General features: G+C 36.1%; 1 protein-coding gene across 1 annotated transcript in view; it reads right to left on the bottom strand.

Moving 5' to 3' along the window:
• The window catches only part of LOC100366953 (uncharacterized), a 151,938-nt gene that overhangs the window by 54,590 nt on the left and 79,533 nt on the right, over window positions 1-17,815 (bottom strand). The window contains exons 41-47 of the mRNA XM_085491379.1: window positions 17,586-17,766; window positions 12,231-12,397; window positions 10,608-10,778; window positions 7,161-7,352; window positions 6,606-6,785; window positions 4,216-4,466; window positions 709-833 (exon numbers count right to left, since the gene is read on the bottom strand). Coding sequence (XP_085347505.1) covers window positions 709-833; window positions 4,216-4,466; window positions 6,606-6,785; window positions 7,161-7,352; window positions 10,608-10,778; window positions 12,231-12,397; window positions 17,586-17,766 — 1,267 coding nt within the window. The remainder of the gene's footprint in view (window positions 1-708; window positions 834-4,215; window positions 4,467-6,605; window positions 6,786-7,160; window positions 7,353-10,607; window positions 10,779-12,230; window positions 12,398-17,585; window positions 17,767-17,815) is intronic.

The following is a 17,815-nucleotide window of genomic DNA, read 5'->3' as shown; positions in this document are numbered from 1 at the left end:
ATCAAGCCTCCGATTCAAACCAATAGAATTCGCGCTTACATTTTATGTTCCGCCATCTTTGATTTGCATCAAACACACTGAAAACTACACAAGAAAGGCGTGACAAACAGCAAGAATACAAACGGTCTAGGCGTAAACCACGCACATTTCAAATTAGCTGGCAGGCGGAGTTCAAAGACTGGTTACTTTTTGATAACAACAACAAGGTGATGTATTGCCGGCCTTGTCAAGGATCGTGCAGCAGAATTGATCCTTGTAGAAGATGAGGCTGACTCCAATGATTGTGAACAAGATGCAAAATGCATGTCAGATTCAGAGTCGGCCAGTGATCATGACAGTGTTTTTTCTGAAGATTTTGATGAGTTTAGTGACGATGAAAGAAATGATGATGATGACCTCTTTGAGGCTGCAGATAATATATCTGATTAATTAGTAAATAAAGGTTTTGCAATTGCATGCTTGTATTATCCGTTTAGTCTTTGTTTGTTAAGTATCAGGGCCTACAGTTAGCTAGAAGGACCTACAGTTTCAATTTGACATAGGTCCTTCGGGCCTTTTATGATTTTCAGTTAATTTCGAACACTGGACGCATGAACACAACCACAGAAGTCAATCCATTAGTTCTTGTTGACTAACAAAGCCAACTCGTATTCAATTGACCAACATCCAACGAGGCTAATCACAAAAACCATGATGTACATTACTCACCTTAAAAGTGGATAAATCTGTCTCCGTGTTCCACCTTGAGTTTGAAATACAGCCAATTTATAATGATCAATGCCTGATTCTAGATCTTCAAAATTCCAGTTGGCTGAGAGTTCAGTTGTACTTGACTGAAACACAGATATTCTGTACATTAACATAATACTGTTGTGTCCATTATTATGTGGTAAACAATGTATTAACATAGATGTCACATACAAATGTGCATCAATACGATGAAAACTAATAACAGCAGTTCTCACATACACTGAAAAAAATTGCCATAGTTATAGTTCAAAACAGAAATCCAGCAAAGAAGTAATTATCTAACTCAATATGTATTATACATATATTTCTTTTATAAAATATGTTTAATACAACTCCCTTGTCCCCCTATCTTTGTATCTAGAATTCCTACAGCACAACTACCTGGTCCCCCTATCTTTGTATCTAGAATACTTACAGCACAACTACCTGGTCCCCCTATCTTTGTATCTAGAATACTTACAGCACAACTCCCTGGTCCCCCTAACTTTGTTTTAGAATATTTACAGCACAACTCCCTGGTCCCCCTATCTTTGTATTTAGAATACTTACAGCACAACTCCCTGGTCCCCCTATCTTTGTATCTAGAATACTTACAACACAACTCCCTGGTCCCCCTATCTTTGTATCTAGAATACTTACAGCACAACTCCCTGGTCCCCCTATCTTTGTATCTAGAATACTTACAACACAACTCCCTGGTCCTCCTATCTTGTATCTAGAATACTTACAGCACAACTCCCTGGCCCCCTATCTTTGTATCTAGAATTCTTACAGCACAACTCCCTGGTCCCCTATCTTTGTATCTAGAATACTTACAGCACAACTCCCTGGTCCCCCTATCTTGTATCTAGAATACTTACAGCACAACTCCCTGGCCCCCTATCTTTGTATCTAGAATACTTACAGCACAACTCCCTGGTCCCCCTATCTTTGTATCTAGAATACTTACAACACAACTCCCTGGTCCCCCTATCTTTGTATCTAGAATACTTACAGCACAACTCCCTGGTCCCCCTATCTTTGTATCTAGAATACTTACAGCACAACTCCCTGGTCCTCCTATCTTTGTATCTAGAATACTTACAGCACAACTCCCTGGTCCCCCTATCTTGTATCTAGAATACTTACAGCACAACTCCCTGGTCCTCCTATCTTTGTATCTAGAATATTACAACACAACTACCTGGTCCCCCTAACTTTGTTTTTAGAATATTTACAGCACAACTCCCTGGTCCCCCTATCTTTGTATTTAGAATACTTACAGCACAACTCCCTGGTCCCCCTATCTTTGTATCTAGAATACTTACAGCACAACTCCCTGGTCCCCCTATCTTTGTATCTAAAATACTTACAGCACAACTTCCTAGTCACCCTATCTTTGTATCTAGAATATTACAACACAACTACCTGGTCCCCCTAACTTTGTTTTTAGAATATTTACAGCACAACTCCCTGGTCCCCCTATCTTTGTATTTAGAATACTTACAGCACAACTCCCTGGTCCCCCTATCTTTGTATCTAGAATACTTACAGCACAACTACCTGGTCCCCCTATCTTTGTATCTAGAATATTAACAGCACAACTCCCTGGTCCCCCTATCTTTGTATCTAGAATACTTACAACACAACTCCCTGGTCCCCCTATCTTTGTATCTAGAATACTTACAGCACAACTCCCTGGTCCCCCTATCTTTGTATCTAAAATACTTACAGCACAACTCCCTGGTCCCCCTATCTTTGTATCTAGAATACTTACAGCACAACTCCCTGGTCCCCCTATCTTTGTATCTAAAATACTTACAGCACAACTTCCTAGTCACCCTATCTTTGTATCTAGAATATTACAACACAACTACCTGGTCCCCCTAACTTTGTTTTTAGAATATTTACAGCACAACTCCCTGGTCCCCCTATCTTTGTATTTAGAATACTTACAGCACAACTCCCTGGTCCCCCTATCTTTGTATCTAGAATACTTACAGCACAACTCCCTGGTCCCCCTATCTTTGTATCTAAAATACTTACAGCACAACTTCCTAGTCACCCTATCTTTGTATCTAGAATATTACAACACAACTACCTGGTCCCCCTAACTTTGTTTTTAGAATATTTACAGCACAACTCCCTGGTCCCCCTATCTTTGTATTTAGAATACTTACAGCACAACTCCCTGGTCCCCCTATCTTTGTATCTAGAATACTTACAGCACAACTACCTGGTCCCCCTATCTTTGTATCTAGAATATTAACAGCACAACTCCCTGGTCCCCCTATCTTTGTATCTAGAATACTTACAACACAACTCCCTGGTCCCCCTATCTTTGTATCTAGAATACTTACAGCACAACTCCCTGGTCCCCCTATCTTTGTATCTAAAATACTTACAGCACAACTCCCTGGTCCCCCTATCTTTGTATCTAGAATACTTACAGCACAACTCCCTGGTCCCCCTATCTTTGTATCTAAAATACTTACAGCACAACTTCCTAGTCACCCTATCTTTGTATCTAGAATATTACAACACAACTACCTGGTCCCCCTAACTTTGTTTTTAGAATATTTACAGCACAACTCCCTGGTCCCCCTATCTTTGTATTTAGAATACTTACAGCACAACTCCCTGGTCCCCCTATCTTTGTATCTAGAATACTTACAGCACAACTACCTGGTCCCCCTATCTTTGTATCTAGAATATTAACAGCACAACTCCCTGGTCCCCCTATCTTTGTATCTAGAATACTTACAACACAACTCCCTGGTCCCCCTATCTTTGTATCTAGAATACTTACAGCACAACTCCCTGGTCCCCCTATCTTTGTATCTAAAATACTTACAGCACAACTCCCTGGTCCCCCTATCTTTGTATCTAAAATACTTACAGCACAACTCCCTGGTCCCCCTATCTTTGTATCTAAAATACTTACAGCACAACTACCTGGTCCCCCTATCTTTGTATCTAGAATATTAACAGCACAACTTCCTAGTCACCCTATATTTGTATCTAGAATACTTACAACACAACTCCCTGGTCACCCTATCTTTGTATCTAGAATACTTACAGCACAACTCCCTGGTCCCCCTATCTTTGTATCTAGAATACTTACAGCACAACTTCCCTGGTCCCCCTATATTTGTATCTAGAATACTTACAACACAACTCTCTGGTCACCCTATCTTTGTATCTAGAATACTTACAGCACAACTACCTGGTCCCCCTATCTTTGTATCTAGAATACTTACAGCACAACTTCCCTGGTCCCCCTATATTTGTATCTAGAATACTTACAACACAACTCCCTGGTCACCCTATCTTTGTATCTAGAATACTTACAGCACAACTCCCTGGTCCCCCTATCTTTGTATCTAGAATACTTACAGCACAACTCCCTGGTCCCCCTATCTTTGTATCTAGAATACTTACAACACAACTCCCTGGTCACCCTATCTTTGTATCTAGAATACTTACAGAATATTGTAAATCCACACCAGTATTTACTCCATCTCCCAAGAAATGCATGATGGGATTAGTCATATCAATAGTGAAACCGTCAGACTGTGTAGTTGTCGGGTTATCAGCTTTATTGACAGCATCCAGTTGCACATAAACAAAGTCTCCATGATGTAAATGGAAGTGATGCCAGTTGATGTAATTGGTATCTGGCGTTAGAGATGTAACACCATGGATGAGTTCTATGGTAGATGTTGCGTTGGTGCTATCTGAAATAAGAAAAAATCCAATAAACAAGAAACTGTTAAATATTATCACTGTTACTAAAAGTTGTCAACATACAACCTGCATCTTTTGATCACAATTTTAAAATACTCTTTTAACCTTAATTTGAAAGACCAACTATTTTCCATTATAAATCACCACTATCAGAGCTTTTTATGACATCACAACTTTATTATACATTATAATATAGCATTATCAATACCAGTGGATTTTATGACGTCATTGCAGCAGATTATTCATGAAATGGTATCCCCTTATTGAGCATCAAGGCCATGTACCATGGATATGAATACAATAAAGGAAAAGCCATTTAAAATTAAGAGCAATTGTTGGGTAACAAGTATTTTATTGCCAATAACAACAAATTTCAAAATCAGATTTTTTGAGGGCATCATCATCTACTCTGTATGCTAAAGTACGCTCTGTGCAGTGTTCCATCTAGAATGCATGTTTCTAGATTCTGCCACTGATGCCACTGTCCTAGTCGTAGCCTCCTGACTAAGTCACTCGATTGTGGTGTGGGAGTATGTCTACAGAGCGTGAATAAAGAGAGACAAATTTGTTCTGTTTTTGTAGTGAGTAGTACTACATTATTTATGAAATGTGATCAATGAAAGACTGATGTGACTTGTATTTCCTCAACAGTCCAGGGCATAGTTTGCATAAACAGATGAAAGTATCTGTGTTTTCAGGTTTGTTTTTTTATTTATACAGTGACATAAAAATATATTTTGTTTCTCCTTCTAGGATGGTTAATATCCACTAGCTTTCTTGCCAAGCTTGTTTGCACACCATCTTGAATCAGATCAAAAACAACATTCATTAAAAACAAAATGGCCATCAGTCAGCCAGTTTGAATCAAATCTGGAAAAAAAAGATGTGCATCAAGGACTCACTCACTCATCACTCATGCCCAAATGTCAACTTGGCATGTAGGGCAGCAACGAGGGTTTGCCACACCTGCCTGTCCCCAGCTAGCTTCTGTATGGTTCCCAAGGTATGTTGGAAGGTCCTCAACCCCGCTTCTATGGTTCGTCCCCAGGGGTTCTTGGGTCGTTCCAGCTTATGTCTTCCTTCTGGTGTCCAATGCAGGGCTATGTGGGTGAGAGTATCGCCAGATGATGGTTTCCATGCTATCCTGGTTGCAGCGAGCTAGCAGTTGATGGATGCAGATAGCTTAAGGCCAAAATATCTACAGGAAGCTCTTGGTGTGGAGGGTGGACAGTTTGTTGAGATACCTTTCCATCATCCTCCAGCATTCCGATCGGTACAGCAAGGTGGAGAGAACGTAGCTCTGGTACAGTCTAAATTTGGTTTGGTGCTGTACTGGGATGACTTCTACACATTGTTCAGCATTATGGAGGCATTTTGTCAGTTTTTGATGTTGCTGCCTGCTCCACCATCGTACCTCACCATGCTCCCAAGGTAGGTGAATTTTTCTGTTGTTGATAGCTCTTCTACGCTCACTGTGACAAGTGAGAGGTTCATGAGCAACATCACCTTGTTTTCTTCGGGCTGATTTTCAGGTTGGGTCGATCGTCTTCTCTTGCATGTGTTGGTGCGTATACAAGACCAATGCTAAATCGCCAGCGAAGTCGATTGCTATGTTGAAGAGCATCGTTGACATACAACATCCATGCATCAAGGAATATGCACATACATGTACACAGCCAACATCCAGTTCCAGTTTCCACATTTTGATGAATTTTTAGCACTAAAATGGCCACCATCATGAATTGGGTCATCAAACAAAAGCACATGCTTATGTATGGTATGATATGATGTGTGTATAAAGTTTGAATGAGTTTAGTCAAAGCATGTCAGAGATGTGACTCTAGAACTGTATTTGTTTAAAACAAAATGGCCAAGAGATAGTCATTTTCAAACTGATCTGAGGAAAAAAATGACGTGTATCAAGCACCCATTATATGTACATATCAAGTTTGAATAAAATATGTCCATGCATGACTGAGATCCAGTTCCAGAATAACAGACTGAAATGCCTGATTTGTTGGCACTAAAATGACCACCTTTCAGATTACAAAACCAATGCATGTGCTTATGTGCGATATGATGTGCAAAGTTTATGTAAAGACTACAAAATTCTGTTAACTTGAACCTACCTATGTCAGCATGTCTTCTATAGACACTGACATCATATTTTCCAATTCCAGACTCTGGGTCATCATACCCATCCCAGTTAGCTGATACCGATGATGATTCTGATGAATACATCATATCAGTATGAGGATCTAAACCATCACGTAGTTCACCTGTCATTGGAGGTGTGGCATCATAGAGTACTGGAAAGAAAGAAATACAGAACATTAAGTAATCATGGACAACAAACCAAATGACATTACATGCCAATGAGTCCAACTTCTGTCATAAATGGCTTTAAACCAAGGTCACATATAATCATGTCAAAACTTTATTTTCTATTTAAGTTATTTGTCTGTGTATCGCAATGTTTTTTGAACCAACTTACTTACTGTATTTGCTCTATTAGAAGTGCATCTGCAATAGAGACGCACATAAACTCAGTCATTGAAACATGACTAGTCATGACAAGGAGGTGTATCTCTGTCATTTAGTACATATATATGGTACTAAATATAACAAATATGTAAACATAAACCGACTCTTTAATGTGCAGAATAAAAGACATTGTAACATACCTCCATTTGAGATTACAGATACATTGAGTCGTTTGTGACCAGCATTATAAGCAAAGACTGTAGAGTAATATGTTGTGTTGTGAGTCAAGCTGATATTCATACTACATAGCTGTAATACTGTATGTGGGATATCATGAAAACTAACAACGTCGTCATTTCCTGGATTAGTTCCAACACCCCATGTATATTTACCTGTAAGACAAAGACAATTTAATTTACCTAAGCAAGTTTGAAAAGTTGGAAATTGCCATACACTGGATGTTCACAAGCATGAAATGAATGCTTGAATGTAATTTCTGGGGACAAAATATATACTGTTCAATAATTTATTTTAGCTTGAATTAATTTTCGCTGAATAGACTTTTTGGTGTTTTGTATGGATTTTATTTTCACTGATTTTTGACGAGTTGAATGTAAAATATAGGGAACAAGTCATTGTCAATGACACGTCCCCGTTCCGTTCATATTTGAGTGACATATACATTCAAAGCAGATCATGACCGAAATGCACCTGTATATGTACAACACATTGTACTAAATCTGAACAAAATCCATCCATGCATGACTGAGATCCGGTTTCCGGAATTGTGAAAATACATGATTTTGATGCATTTTCGGCCTTAAAATGGCCATCATTCAGCTATTGTTAAGCGGATCATGAAACAAATGCACATATCTATTTGTGACATGATGTACCATGTGTGTGTGAAGTTTGAACTTGATCAATCCAGACATCTCTCGTATACGGATCCAGAACTGAATTCTTTAAAACAAAATGGCCCCCAGTCGGCCATTTCGAACTTGATCCGGAAAAAAAAAATAACGTGCATCAAGGTCCTATTATGTTTAATGTATGTACAAAATTTGAACAAAATCCGTCCATGCATAACTGAGGTCCGGGTCCGGAATGGTGAAAATGTGCAATTTCAATGCATTTTCGGCCTTAAAGCAGCCGCCATTTGGCTATCGTTAATGAGATCATGAAACAAATGCACATACATATTTATGACATGATGTACCTTGTGTGTGTGAAGTTTGAACTTGATCAATCCAGACATGTCTCGGATACGGATCCAGAACTGAATTCTTTAAAACAAAATGGGCGCCAGTCAAAAAAATGACGTGCATCAAGGTCCTATTATGTTTAATGTATGTACCAAATTTGAACAAAATCCATCCATGCATAACTGAGATCCAGGTCCGGAATGGTGAAAATGTGCGATTTCAATGTATTTTCAGTCTTAAAGCGGCCGCCATTTGGCTATCGTTAATGAGATCATGAAACAAATGCACATACATATTTGTGACATGATGTACCTTGTGTGTGTGAAGTTTGAACTCGATCAATCCAGGCATGTCTCAGATACGGATCCAGAACTGAATTCTTTAAAACAAAATGGCCACCAGTCGGCCATTTCAAACCCGATCCCAAAAAAAAAATGACGTGCATCAAGGTCCTATTATGTTTAATGTATGTACCAAATTTGAACAAAATTTGTCCATGCATAACTGAGATCCGGGTTCGGAATGGTGAAAATACACGATTTTGATGCATTTTCGGCCTTAAAATGGCTGCTATTCGGCTATCGTTAATCGGATCATGAAAAAAATGCATGTGCATATGTCCCATATAATGTGTGATGTATGAGTGAAGTTTGAACTTAATCAGTCCATGCATGTTCGAGATACAGGTGATCACAGACGCACAGACGCACACAGGGCAAAACATAAGTCCTCATTTTCAAACTACGTCCGAACGGGGACTAAAAAGGTATATTCGCTAGATTTTATTTTCACTGAATCAAAAAAAATAGCAAAATGTGCATATCTAATAGAAGTTTATCCAAGGTAAACAAGTCTGAGTACAAGTTTTCAAGAAGAAGTGAAAAATAATCAAATATCAAAATCATAGAAGTTTTACCCAGGAAAATATGTACCAAGTATAAAAGAAGTATAATAGTCTTTGCAAAAAGAAGTTGTTTGCAAAAAAAAAATCAAAGAAAGCTTAGAAAGAACTTCCATGTGCTGAGAGTATTGGAGACACATTAAATATAATTCGAAATTACTTGTACTTGATGGAAAAGGCTTAAAGCTGAAAACTAATTATGCAAATCAGAAAATCACTATGAACAGATTTGAGTGTAAATCTAATGAGGTCTGCGCAATATAACAGAAAATCTATGTACCAAGTTTTATTAAAATGTGAATAGAACCAAAAAATTATGAATTATTATGCTAATTAGGGAATTAAATAAAATTAAATATAATTCGAAATTACTTGTACTTGAGATATTGATGGAAAAGCTGAAAACTAATTATGCAAATCAGAAAATTAATATGAACAGATTTGAGTGTAAATCTAATGAGGTCTGCGCAATGTAACAGAAATCCTTTGTACTAAGTTTCATTAAAATGGAATAATTAGTACTTTAGATATCAGTGTGAAAGCTTAAAATTGGTTAATTATGCAAATTAGGTAATTAATATGTACAGATTTTAACCCACAATTATCCAGGTCTGTCTATTGTCCTACAGCATCCATGTACAAAAATTCATTGAAATGTGATGATTAATACTTGAGATATCAGAGTGAAAGTTGGAAATTGGTTTATTATGCAAATTAGGTGATTAATATACATAAATATTTACCAAAAACTAATTGGGTCTCTGCATAGTTGTAGATTCATTGAAATGTGGTGATTAGTACTTAAGATATCAGTAGAAAAGCTGAAAATTAATTATGCAAATTAAGTAATTAATATGCACAATTATTTACCCTAAAACTAATCAGGTCTCTGCATAGTTCTAAAGGATCTATGTACCAAGTTTCATTGAAATGTGATGATTAGTACTTGAGATATCCATGGAAAAGATGAAAATTAACTAATTATGCAAATTAGGTAATTAATATGTACTGATATTACCATAAAACTAGAAGTTAAGAGCGTCTATGTACCAATTTCATCAAAATCCAATGAGTGGTTCTTTAGATATCAGTGGATTTTGATTGAACAGCTAAAAATTAGCTAATTATCATGCAAATTAGGTAATTAATGAGCATGAATTTTTACCACAACCTAATCAAATCTGCGCATTGGTCCACAGCATATATGCACCAAGTTTCATCAAAAACTGGTGTATGGTTCTTGAGATAGCAGTGGAACAGTCGGACACACAAACACACACACACACACACACACACACACACACACACACACACACACACACACATACACACACACAAACTGCAAAGACTCCCATTATGTGCTTCGCACATAGGAGTCAAAAATATGACAACAGACAAACAACTATACCATTTTCTCTATACACATTGACGATGTTTTTGACAGATATATTCATTTTGGATGACCTGCCACACCAAAAAATGAGAAGGTTAACTTCAAATATATCAATGAAGGAATGAATTTGAAAAAATACAAAACTTACTTATTCCACTTTGTAAATCATGGAAATTCTGCCAATTAGCACAGATGTGAGGCATTGACTGAAAATCAATATCCACCCCGTGGTTGTCACCATCAAATACAACACCAGGTTCAGGTGGACTTCTGTCCACTATGATAGGAAAGTCTGAATGTCCCACACCACGCAGGTAAACTACAGTCAAAACAAAACATCCATTATTATTCATCAAAAATTATATCTTAATTCACAATTAAACAAGAAACCAATTGATGTTTGCAATGCTGTCTGAATGCAATGCGATAGAAGAAGTTGGATTGAAATTATCACAATATAAATAAATTTGTAAGAAGATCACCCAAAGTATCTTAATATCCAAGCAATCACGCTAGCTGCTTTTAAGAAGTTGAAAATAGCATTTGTACAAAAAATAAAAAAAGATACACTAATTTAAAATTAGAGAATTAAAGTTGTCATCACAAAATGAACAAATACAAATGAGAGGTCCACCAAAGCTTATTATTTCTAAGAAAAAGAGGATGATGTAAAGTTGACAGTTATGGATGCAAGATGACAGACAATCAGTAATATAAATAGCTCCATCGATCATTTTCATTTATTTATTCAATCAAGTTTGCTACAAACTATTCACAAATGGATAAACTATATGAATTAATTATTTGCTGGTTTTTAATTTTGTTATTTTTGCAGATAAACAAAATTTACTAATCAAAATCCATGTGAACATGTGGAATATCAACACAACCCAATTGTTTTCCTGCCAAATTCGTGAATTTGAAACCTGGTGAAATTGTTTTACGGGAGAAGTCTTGACATAAATTGGTTACACACTAAAAAGCACAATTGTTGTCAAAATACTACGCTCATTTTGAACGTCCCTCATTCATTCAAATCTTTTGTTTTTCATAATTCCTAATGAATCCTGTGCACATTTGTTTTACTTAAATATAAGAGACATAAATAAGTTATAAGAAGTTCATTTATGGACTAGAAAAAAGTTTGTCCATTTATTATCAAAATGTAAGTCACTTATGATTATTCAGATAAGTCTTGTGTTAAAGTATGTTTGTTGTAAATTGTTCATAACAGTTATGTACAATACAGAAACAATTGCCAGTTGATCTCCAACATCCTATAAAAAAATTATTAATATAACAAATTATAATTAATGCTTTAGTTGATGTCACCTGAATTTGAATTTACAAATTATGTAGTGAATATTTTAGTTTTTAAGTAGACAAGCGGCCATACCCAATTAATTGTATCAAATAAGAAATAAACATTCATATGGATATCAATTTGATTCCCAAAAAAAAATACCTACATTAATATTTGATTAAAGATTAAAGTGTTATCAAACAAAGCGTAAAGAAAGAAAACGGAAAATATATTAATTTAAAATATTCATAAATCAAACTGTGTGATGGAATTCAAAAGTGTAAAAGTGTAAAAAATACCACAGAATTTAGGTTAAATATTAAAGATTACAATTTCCACATGCAGCTGAATGTTCTTTTTTATAATTTTACATGCAAAAAATAAATTAATTATTATACCTCTCATTGGTACTCTGCTTTCCTCCAATATTATTAACTCAAATATACTGTACCTTCATTGTCAACTCACCATTATTAGTAGCTCTGATTTTAAACCATGCTGGAATGCCATCTTCAATACAATAATCTAATGAAATGTGTGTAATATTATCATGTCTCTGCCATCCGAGAAGGTATACATCACGGTTACTTTTACCAAGACCAAAGTCAATTTCACGAATCCCAGAATGAGGATCACTACAAGAAAGAGATGTGAAGAAACTTCAAAAAATACACTCAATGATCTGACTACACTCAATAATGATCTGAGTACACTCAATAATGATCTGAGTGCACTCAATAATGATCTGAGTACTCTCAATAATGATCTGACTACACTCAATAATGATCTGAGTGCACTCAATAATGATCTGAGTGCACTCAATAATGATCTGAGTACACTCAATAATGATCTGAGTACACTCAATAATGATCTGAGTGCACTCAATAATGATCTGAGTACTCTCAATAATGATCTGACTACACTCAATAATGATCTGAGTGCACTCAATAATGATCTGAGTGCACTCAATAATGATCTGAGTACACTCAATAATGATCTGAGTACACTCAATAATGATCTGAGTACACTCAATAATGATCTGAGTGCACTCAATAATGATCTGATTGATCTGAGTACACTCAATAATAATCTGAGTACACTCAATGATGATCTGAGTACACTCAATGATGATCTGAGTGCACTCAATTATGATCTGAGTGCACTCAATAATGATCTGAGTACACTCAATAATGATCTGAGTACACTCAATAATGATCTGAGTACACTCAATAATGATCTGAGTACACTCAATAATGATCTGAGTACACTCAATAATGATCTGAGTACACTCAATAATGATCTGAGTGCACTCAATAATGATCTGAGTGCACTCAATAATGAGCTGAGTACACTCAATAATGATCTGAGTACACTCAATAATGATCTGAGTACACTCAATAATGATCTGAGTACACTCAATAATGATCTGAGTACACTCAATAATGATCTGAGTACACTCAATAATGATCTGAGTGCACTCAATAATGATCTGATTGATCTGAGTACACTCAATAATGATCTGAGTACACTCAATGATGATCTGAATACACTCAATTATGATCTGAGTACACTCAATAATGATCTGAGTACACTCAAGAATGATCTGAGTGCACTTAATTATGATCTGAGTACACTCAATAATGATCTGAGTACACTCAATAATGATCTGAGTACACTCAATAATGATCTGAGTACACTCAATAATGATCTGAGTACACTCAATAATGATCTGAGTACACTCAATGATGATCTGAGTACACTCAATGATGATCTGAGTACACTCAATAATGATCTGAGTACACTCAATAATGATCTGAGTACACTCAATAATGATCTGAGTGCACTCAATAATGATCTGATTGATCTGAGTATACTCAATAATAATCTGAGTACACTCAATGATGATCTGAGTACACTCAATGATGATCTGAGTACACTCAATTATGATCTGAGTACACTCAATAATGATCTGAGTACACTCAAGAATGATCTGAGTGCACTCAATTATGATCTGAGTACACTCAATAATGATCTGAGTACACTCAATAATGATCTGAGTACACTCAATAATGATCTGAGTACACTCAATAATGATCTGAGTACACTCAATAATGATCTGAGTACACTCAATGATGATCTGAGTACACTCAATAATGATCTGAGTACACTCAATAATGATCTGAGTACACTCAATAATGATCTGAGTACACTCAATAATGATCTGAGTACACTCAATAATGATCTGAGTGCACTCAATAATGATCTGATTGATCTGAGTACACTCAATAATAATCTGAGTACACTCAATGATGATCTGAGTACACTCAATGATGATCTGAGTACACTCAATAATGATCTGAGTACACTCAATGATGATCTGAGTACACTCAATGATGATCTGAGTACACTCAATAATGATCTGAGTACACTCAATAATGATCTGAGTACACTCAATAATGATCTGAGTACACTCAATGATGATCTGAGTACACTCAATGATGATCTGAGTACACTCAATAATGATCTGAGTACACTCAATAATGATCTGAGTACACTCAATAATGATCTGAGTACACTCAATAATGATCTGAGTACACTCAATAATGATCTGAGTACACTCAATAATGATCTGAGTACACTCAATAATGATCTGAGTACACACAATAATTGATCTGAGTACACTCAATGATGATCTGAGTACACTCAATGATGATCTGAGTACACTCAATGATGATCTGAGTACACTCAATAATGATCTGAGTACACTCAATAATGATCTGAGTACACTCAATAATGATCTGAGTACACTCAATGATGATCTGAGTACACTCAATAATGATCTGAGTACACTCAATGATGATCTGAGTACACTCAATGATGATCTGAGTACACTCAATGATGATCTGAGTACACTCAATAATGATCTGAGTACACTCAATAATGATCTGAGTACACTCAATGATGATCTGAGTACACTCAATAATGATCTGAGTACACTCAATGATGATCTGAGTACACTCAATAATGATCTGAGTACACTCAATAATGATCTGAGTACACTCAATAATGATCTGAGTACACTCAATAATGATCTGAGTACACTCAATAATGATCTGAGTACACTCAATGATTATCTGAGTACACTCAATGATGATCTGAGTACACTCAATAATGATCTGAGTACACTCAATAATGATCTGAGTACACTCAATGATGATCTGAGTACACTCAATAATGATCTGAGTACACTCAATGATGATCTGAGTACACTCAATAATGATCTGAGTACACTCAATAATGATCTGAGTGCACTCAATAATGATCTGAGTACACTCAATGATGATCTGAGTACACTCAATAATGATCTGAGTACACTCAATAATGATCTGAGTACACTCAATGATGATCTGAGTACACTCAATGATGATCTGAGTACACTCAATAATGATCTGAGTACACTCAATAATGATCTGAGTACACTCAATAATGATCTGAGTACACTCAATAATGATCTGAGTACACTCAATGATGATCTGAGTACACTCAATAATGATCTGAGTACACTCAATAATGATCTGAGTACACTCAATGATGATCTGAGTACACTCAATGATGATCTGAGTACACTCAATAATGATCTGAGTACACTCAATAATGATCTGAGTACACTCAATAATGATCTGAGTACACTCAATAATGATCTGAGTACACTCAATGATGATCTGAGTACACTCAATGATGATCTGAGTACACTCAATAATGATCTGAGTACACTCAATAATGATCTGAGTACACTCAATAATGATCTGAGTACACTCAATAATGATCTGAGTACACTCAATAATGATCTGAGTACACTCAATGATGATCTGAGTACACTCAATGATGATCTGAGTACACTCAATGATGATCTGAGTACACTCAATGATGATCTGAGTACACTCAATAATGATCTGAGTACACTCAATAATGATCTGAGTACACTCAATAATGATCTGAGTACACTCAATGATGATCTGAGTACACTCAATAATGATTTGAGTACACTCAATAATGATCTGAGTACACTCAATAATGATCTGAGTACACTCAATAATGATCTGAGTACACTCAATAATGATCTGAGTACACTCAATAATGATCTGAGTACACACAATAATGATCTGAGTACACTCAATAATGATCTGAGTACACTCAATAATGATCTGAGTACACTCAATAATGATCTGAGTACACTCAATAATGATCTGAGTACACTCAATGATGATCTGAGTACACTCAATGATGATCTGAGTACACTCAATAATGATCTGAGTACACTCAATAATGATCTGAGTACACTCAATAATGATCTGAGTACACTCAATGATGATCTGAGTACACTCAATGATGATCTGAGTACACTCAATAATGATCTGAGTACACTCAATAATGATCTGAGTACACTCAATAATGATCTGAGTACACTCAATAATGATCTGAGTACACTCAATAATGATCTGAGTACACTCAATAATGATCTGAGTACACTCAATAATGATCTGAGTACACTCAATGATGATCTGAGTACACTCAATGATGATCTGAGTACACTCAATAATGATCTGAGTACACTCAATAATGATCTGAGTACACTCAATAATGATCTGAGTACACTCAATAATGATCTGAGTACACTCAATAATGATCTGAGTACACTCAATAATGGTCTGAGTACACTCAATGATGATCTGAGTACACTCAATAATGATCTGAGTACACTCAATAATGATCTGAGTACACTCAATAATGATCTGAGTACACTCAATAATGATCTGAGTACACTCAATAATGATCTGAGTACACTCAATGATGATCTGAGTACACTCAATGATGATCTGAGTACACTCAATAATGATCTGAGTACACTCAATAATGATCTGAGTACACTCAATGATGATCTGAGTACACTCAATAATGATCTGAGTACACTCAATAATGATCTGAGTACACTCAATAATGGTCTGAGTACACTCAATGATGATCTGAGTACACTCAATAATGATCTGAGTACACTCAATAATGATCTGAGTACACTCAATAATGATCTGAGTACACTCAATAATGATCTGAGTACACTCAATGATGATCTGAGTACACTCAATGATGATCTGAGTACACTCAATAATGATCTGAGTACACTCAATAATGATCTGAGTACACTCAATGATGATCTGAGTACACTCAATAATGATCTGAGTACACTCAATAATGATCTGAGTACACTCAATAATGATCTGAGTACACTCAATAATGATCTGAGTACACTCAATAATGATCTGAGTACACTCAATAATGATCTGAGTACACTCAATAATGATCTGAGTACACTCAATAATGATCTGAGTACACTCAATAATGATCTGAGTACACTCAATAATGATCTGAGTACACTCGCTATGCAACTACATGTTGGCAAGGTATTTTTTTGTCATCAACAATTGTTTGTCTCTATGACTAATTCACTACATTACCATTACCATGGCAACACATGCGCACAGACTGGTGCCCCACCCACAAAAATGGTGCCCCACACAGTCTCTCCCACCCTCACTGGAAAAGAAGACGTTTGAACTAAAAAAGTATGACTCACTGCGTACGAACAACAACAGGTGTGGTAAACCCATGAGCTCCGCTCGGTCATCTTCAAAAACAGAGCAGCTAAAAATTATGTTGTCTGAGTTTTTTAAAGGGGACAAAATCTGATTTAAGTGTTCCAAGGGATAATAAATATCTGACACCGATGTACATAATAGAATTATATTGGGGTATATTAATACATACCTGACATCATACTCTACAAATATATGGCATGATATTTCATCATATTCAATGAGATGGACATGATATACTACAGGTGGTGTATTATCAATAGTATATGGTGTTGAATGGCAAACAGTAGTCGCCAATGGTCCACCAAATTCCACTTTGTTCAGCGCCCTTACTGTCACATGGTACTGACCATCTACAAAGGAAAACAACGTCAGAATAACAATTTAAAATAAGAGGACCAG

Source organism: Saccoglossus kowalevskii, chromosome 16, assembly GCF_978046115.1.
Source record: "Saccoglossus kowalevskii chromosome 16, keSacKowa6.1, whole genome shotgun sequence".
Classification (NCBI taxonomy): domain Eukaryota; kingdom Metazoa; phylum Hemichordata; class Enteropneusta; family Harrimaniidae; genus Saccoglossus; species Saccoglossus kowalevskii.
Note: the sequence above shows the minus strand (reverse complement) of the source record. Positions and strands in the feature narration are given on the sequence as shown.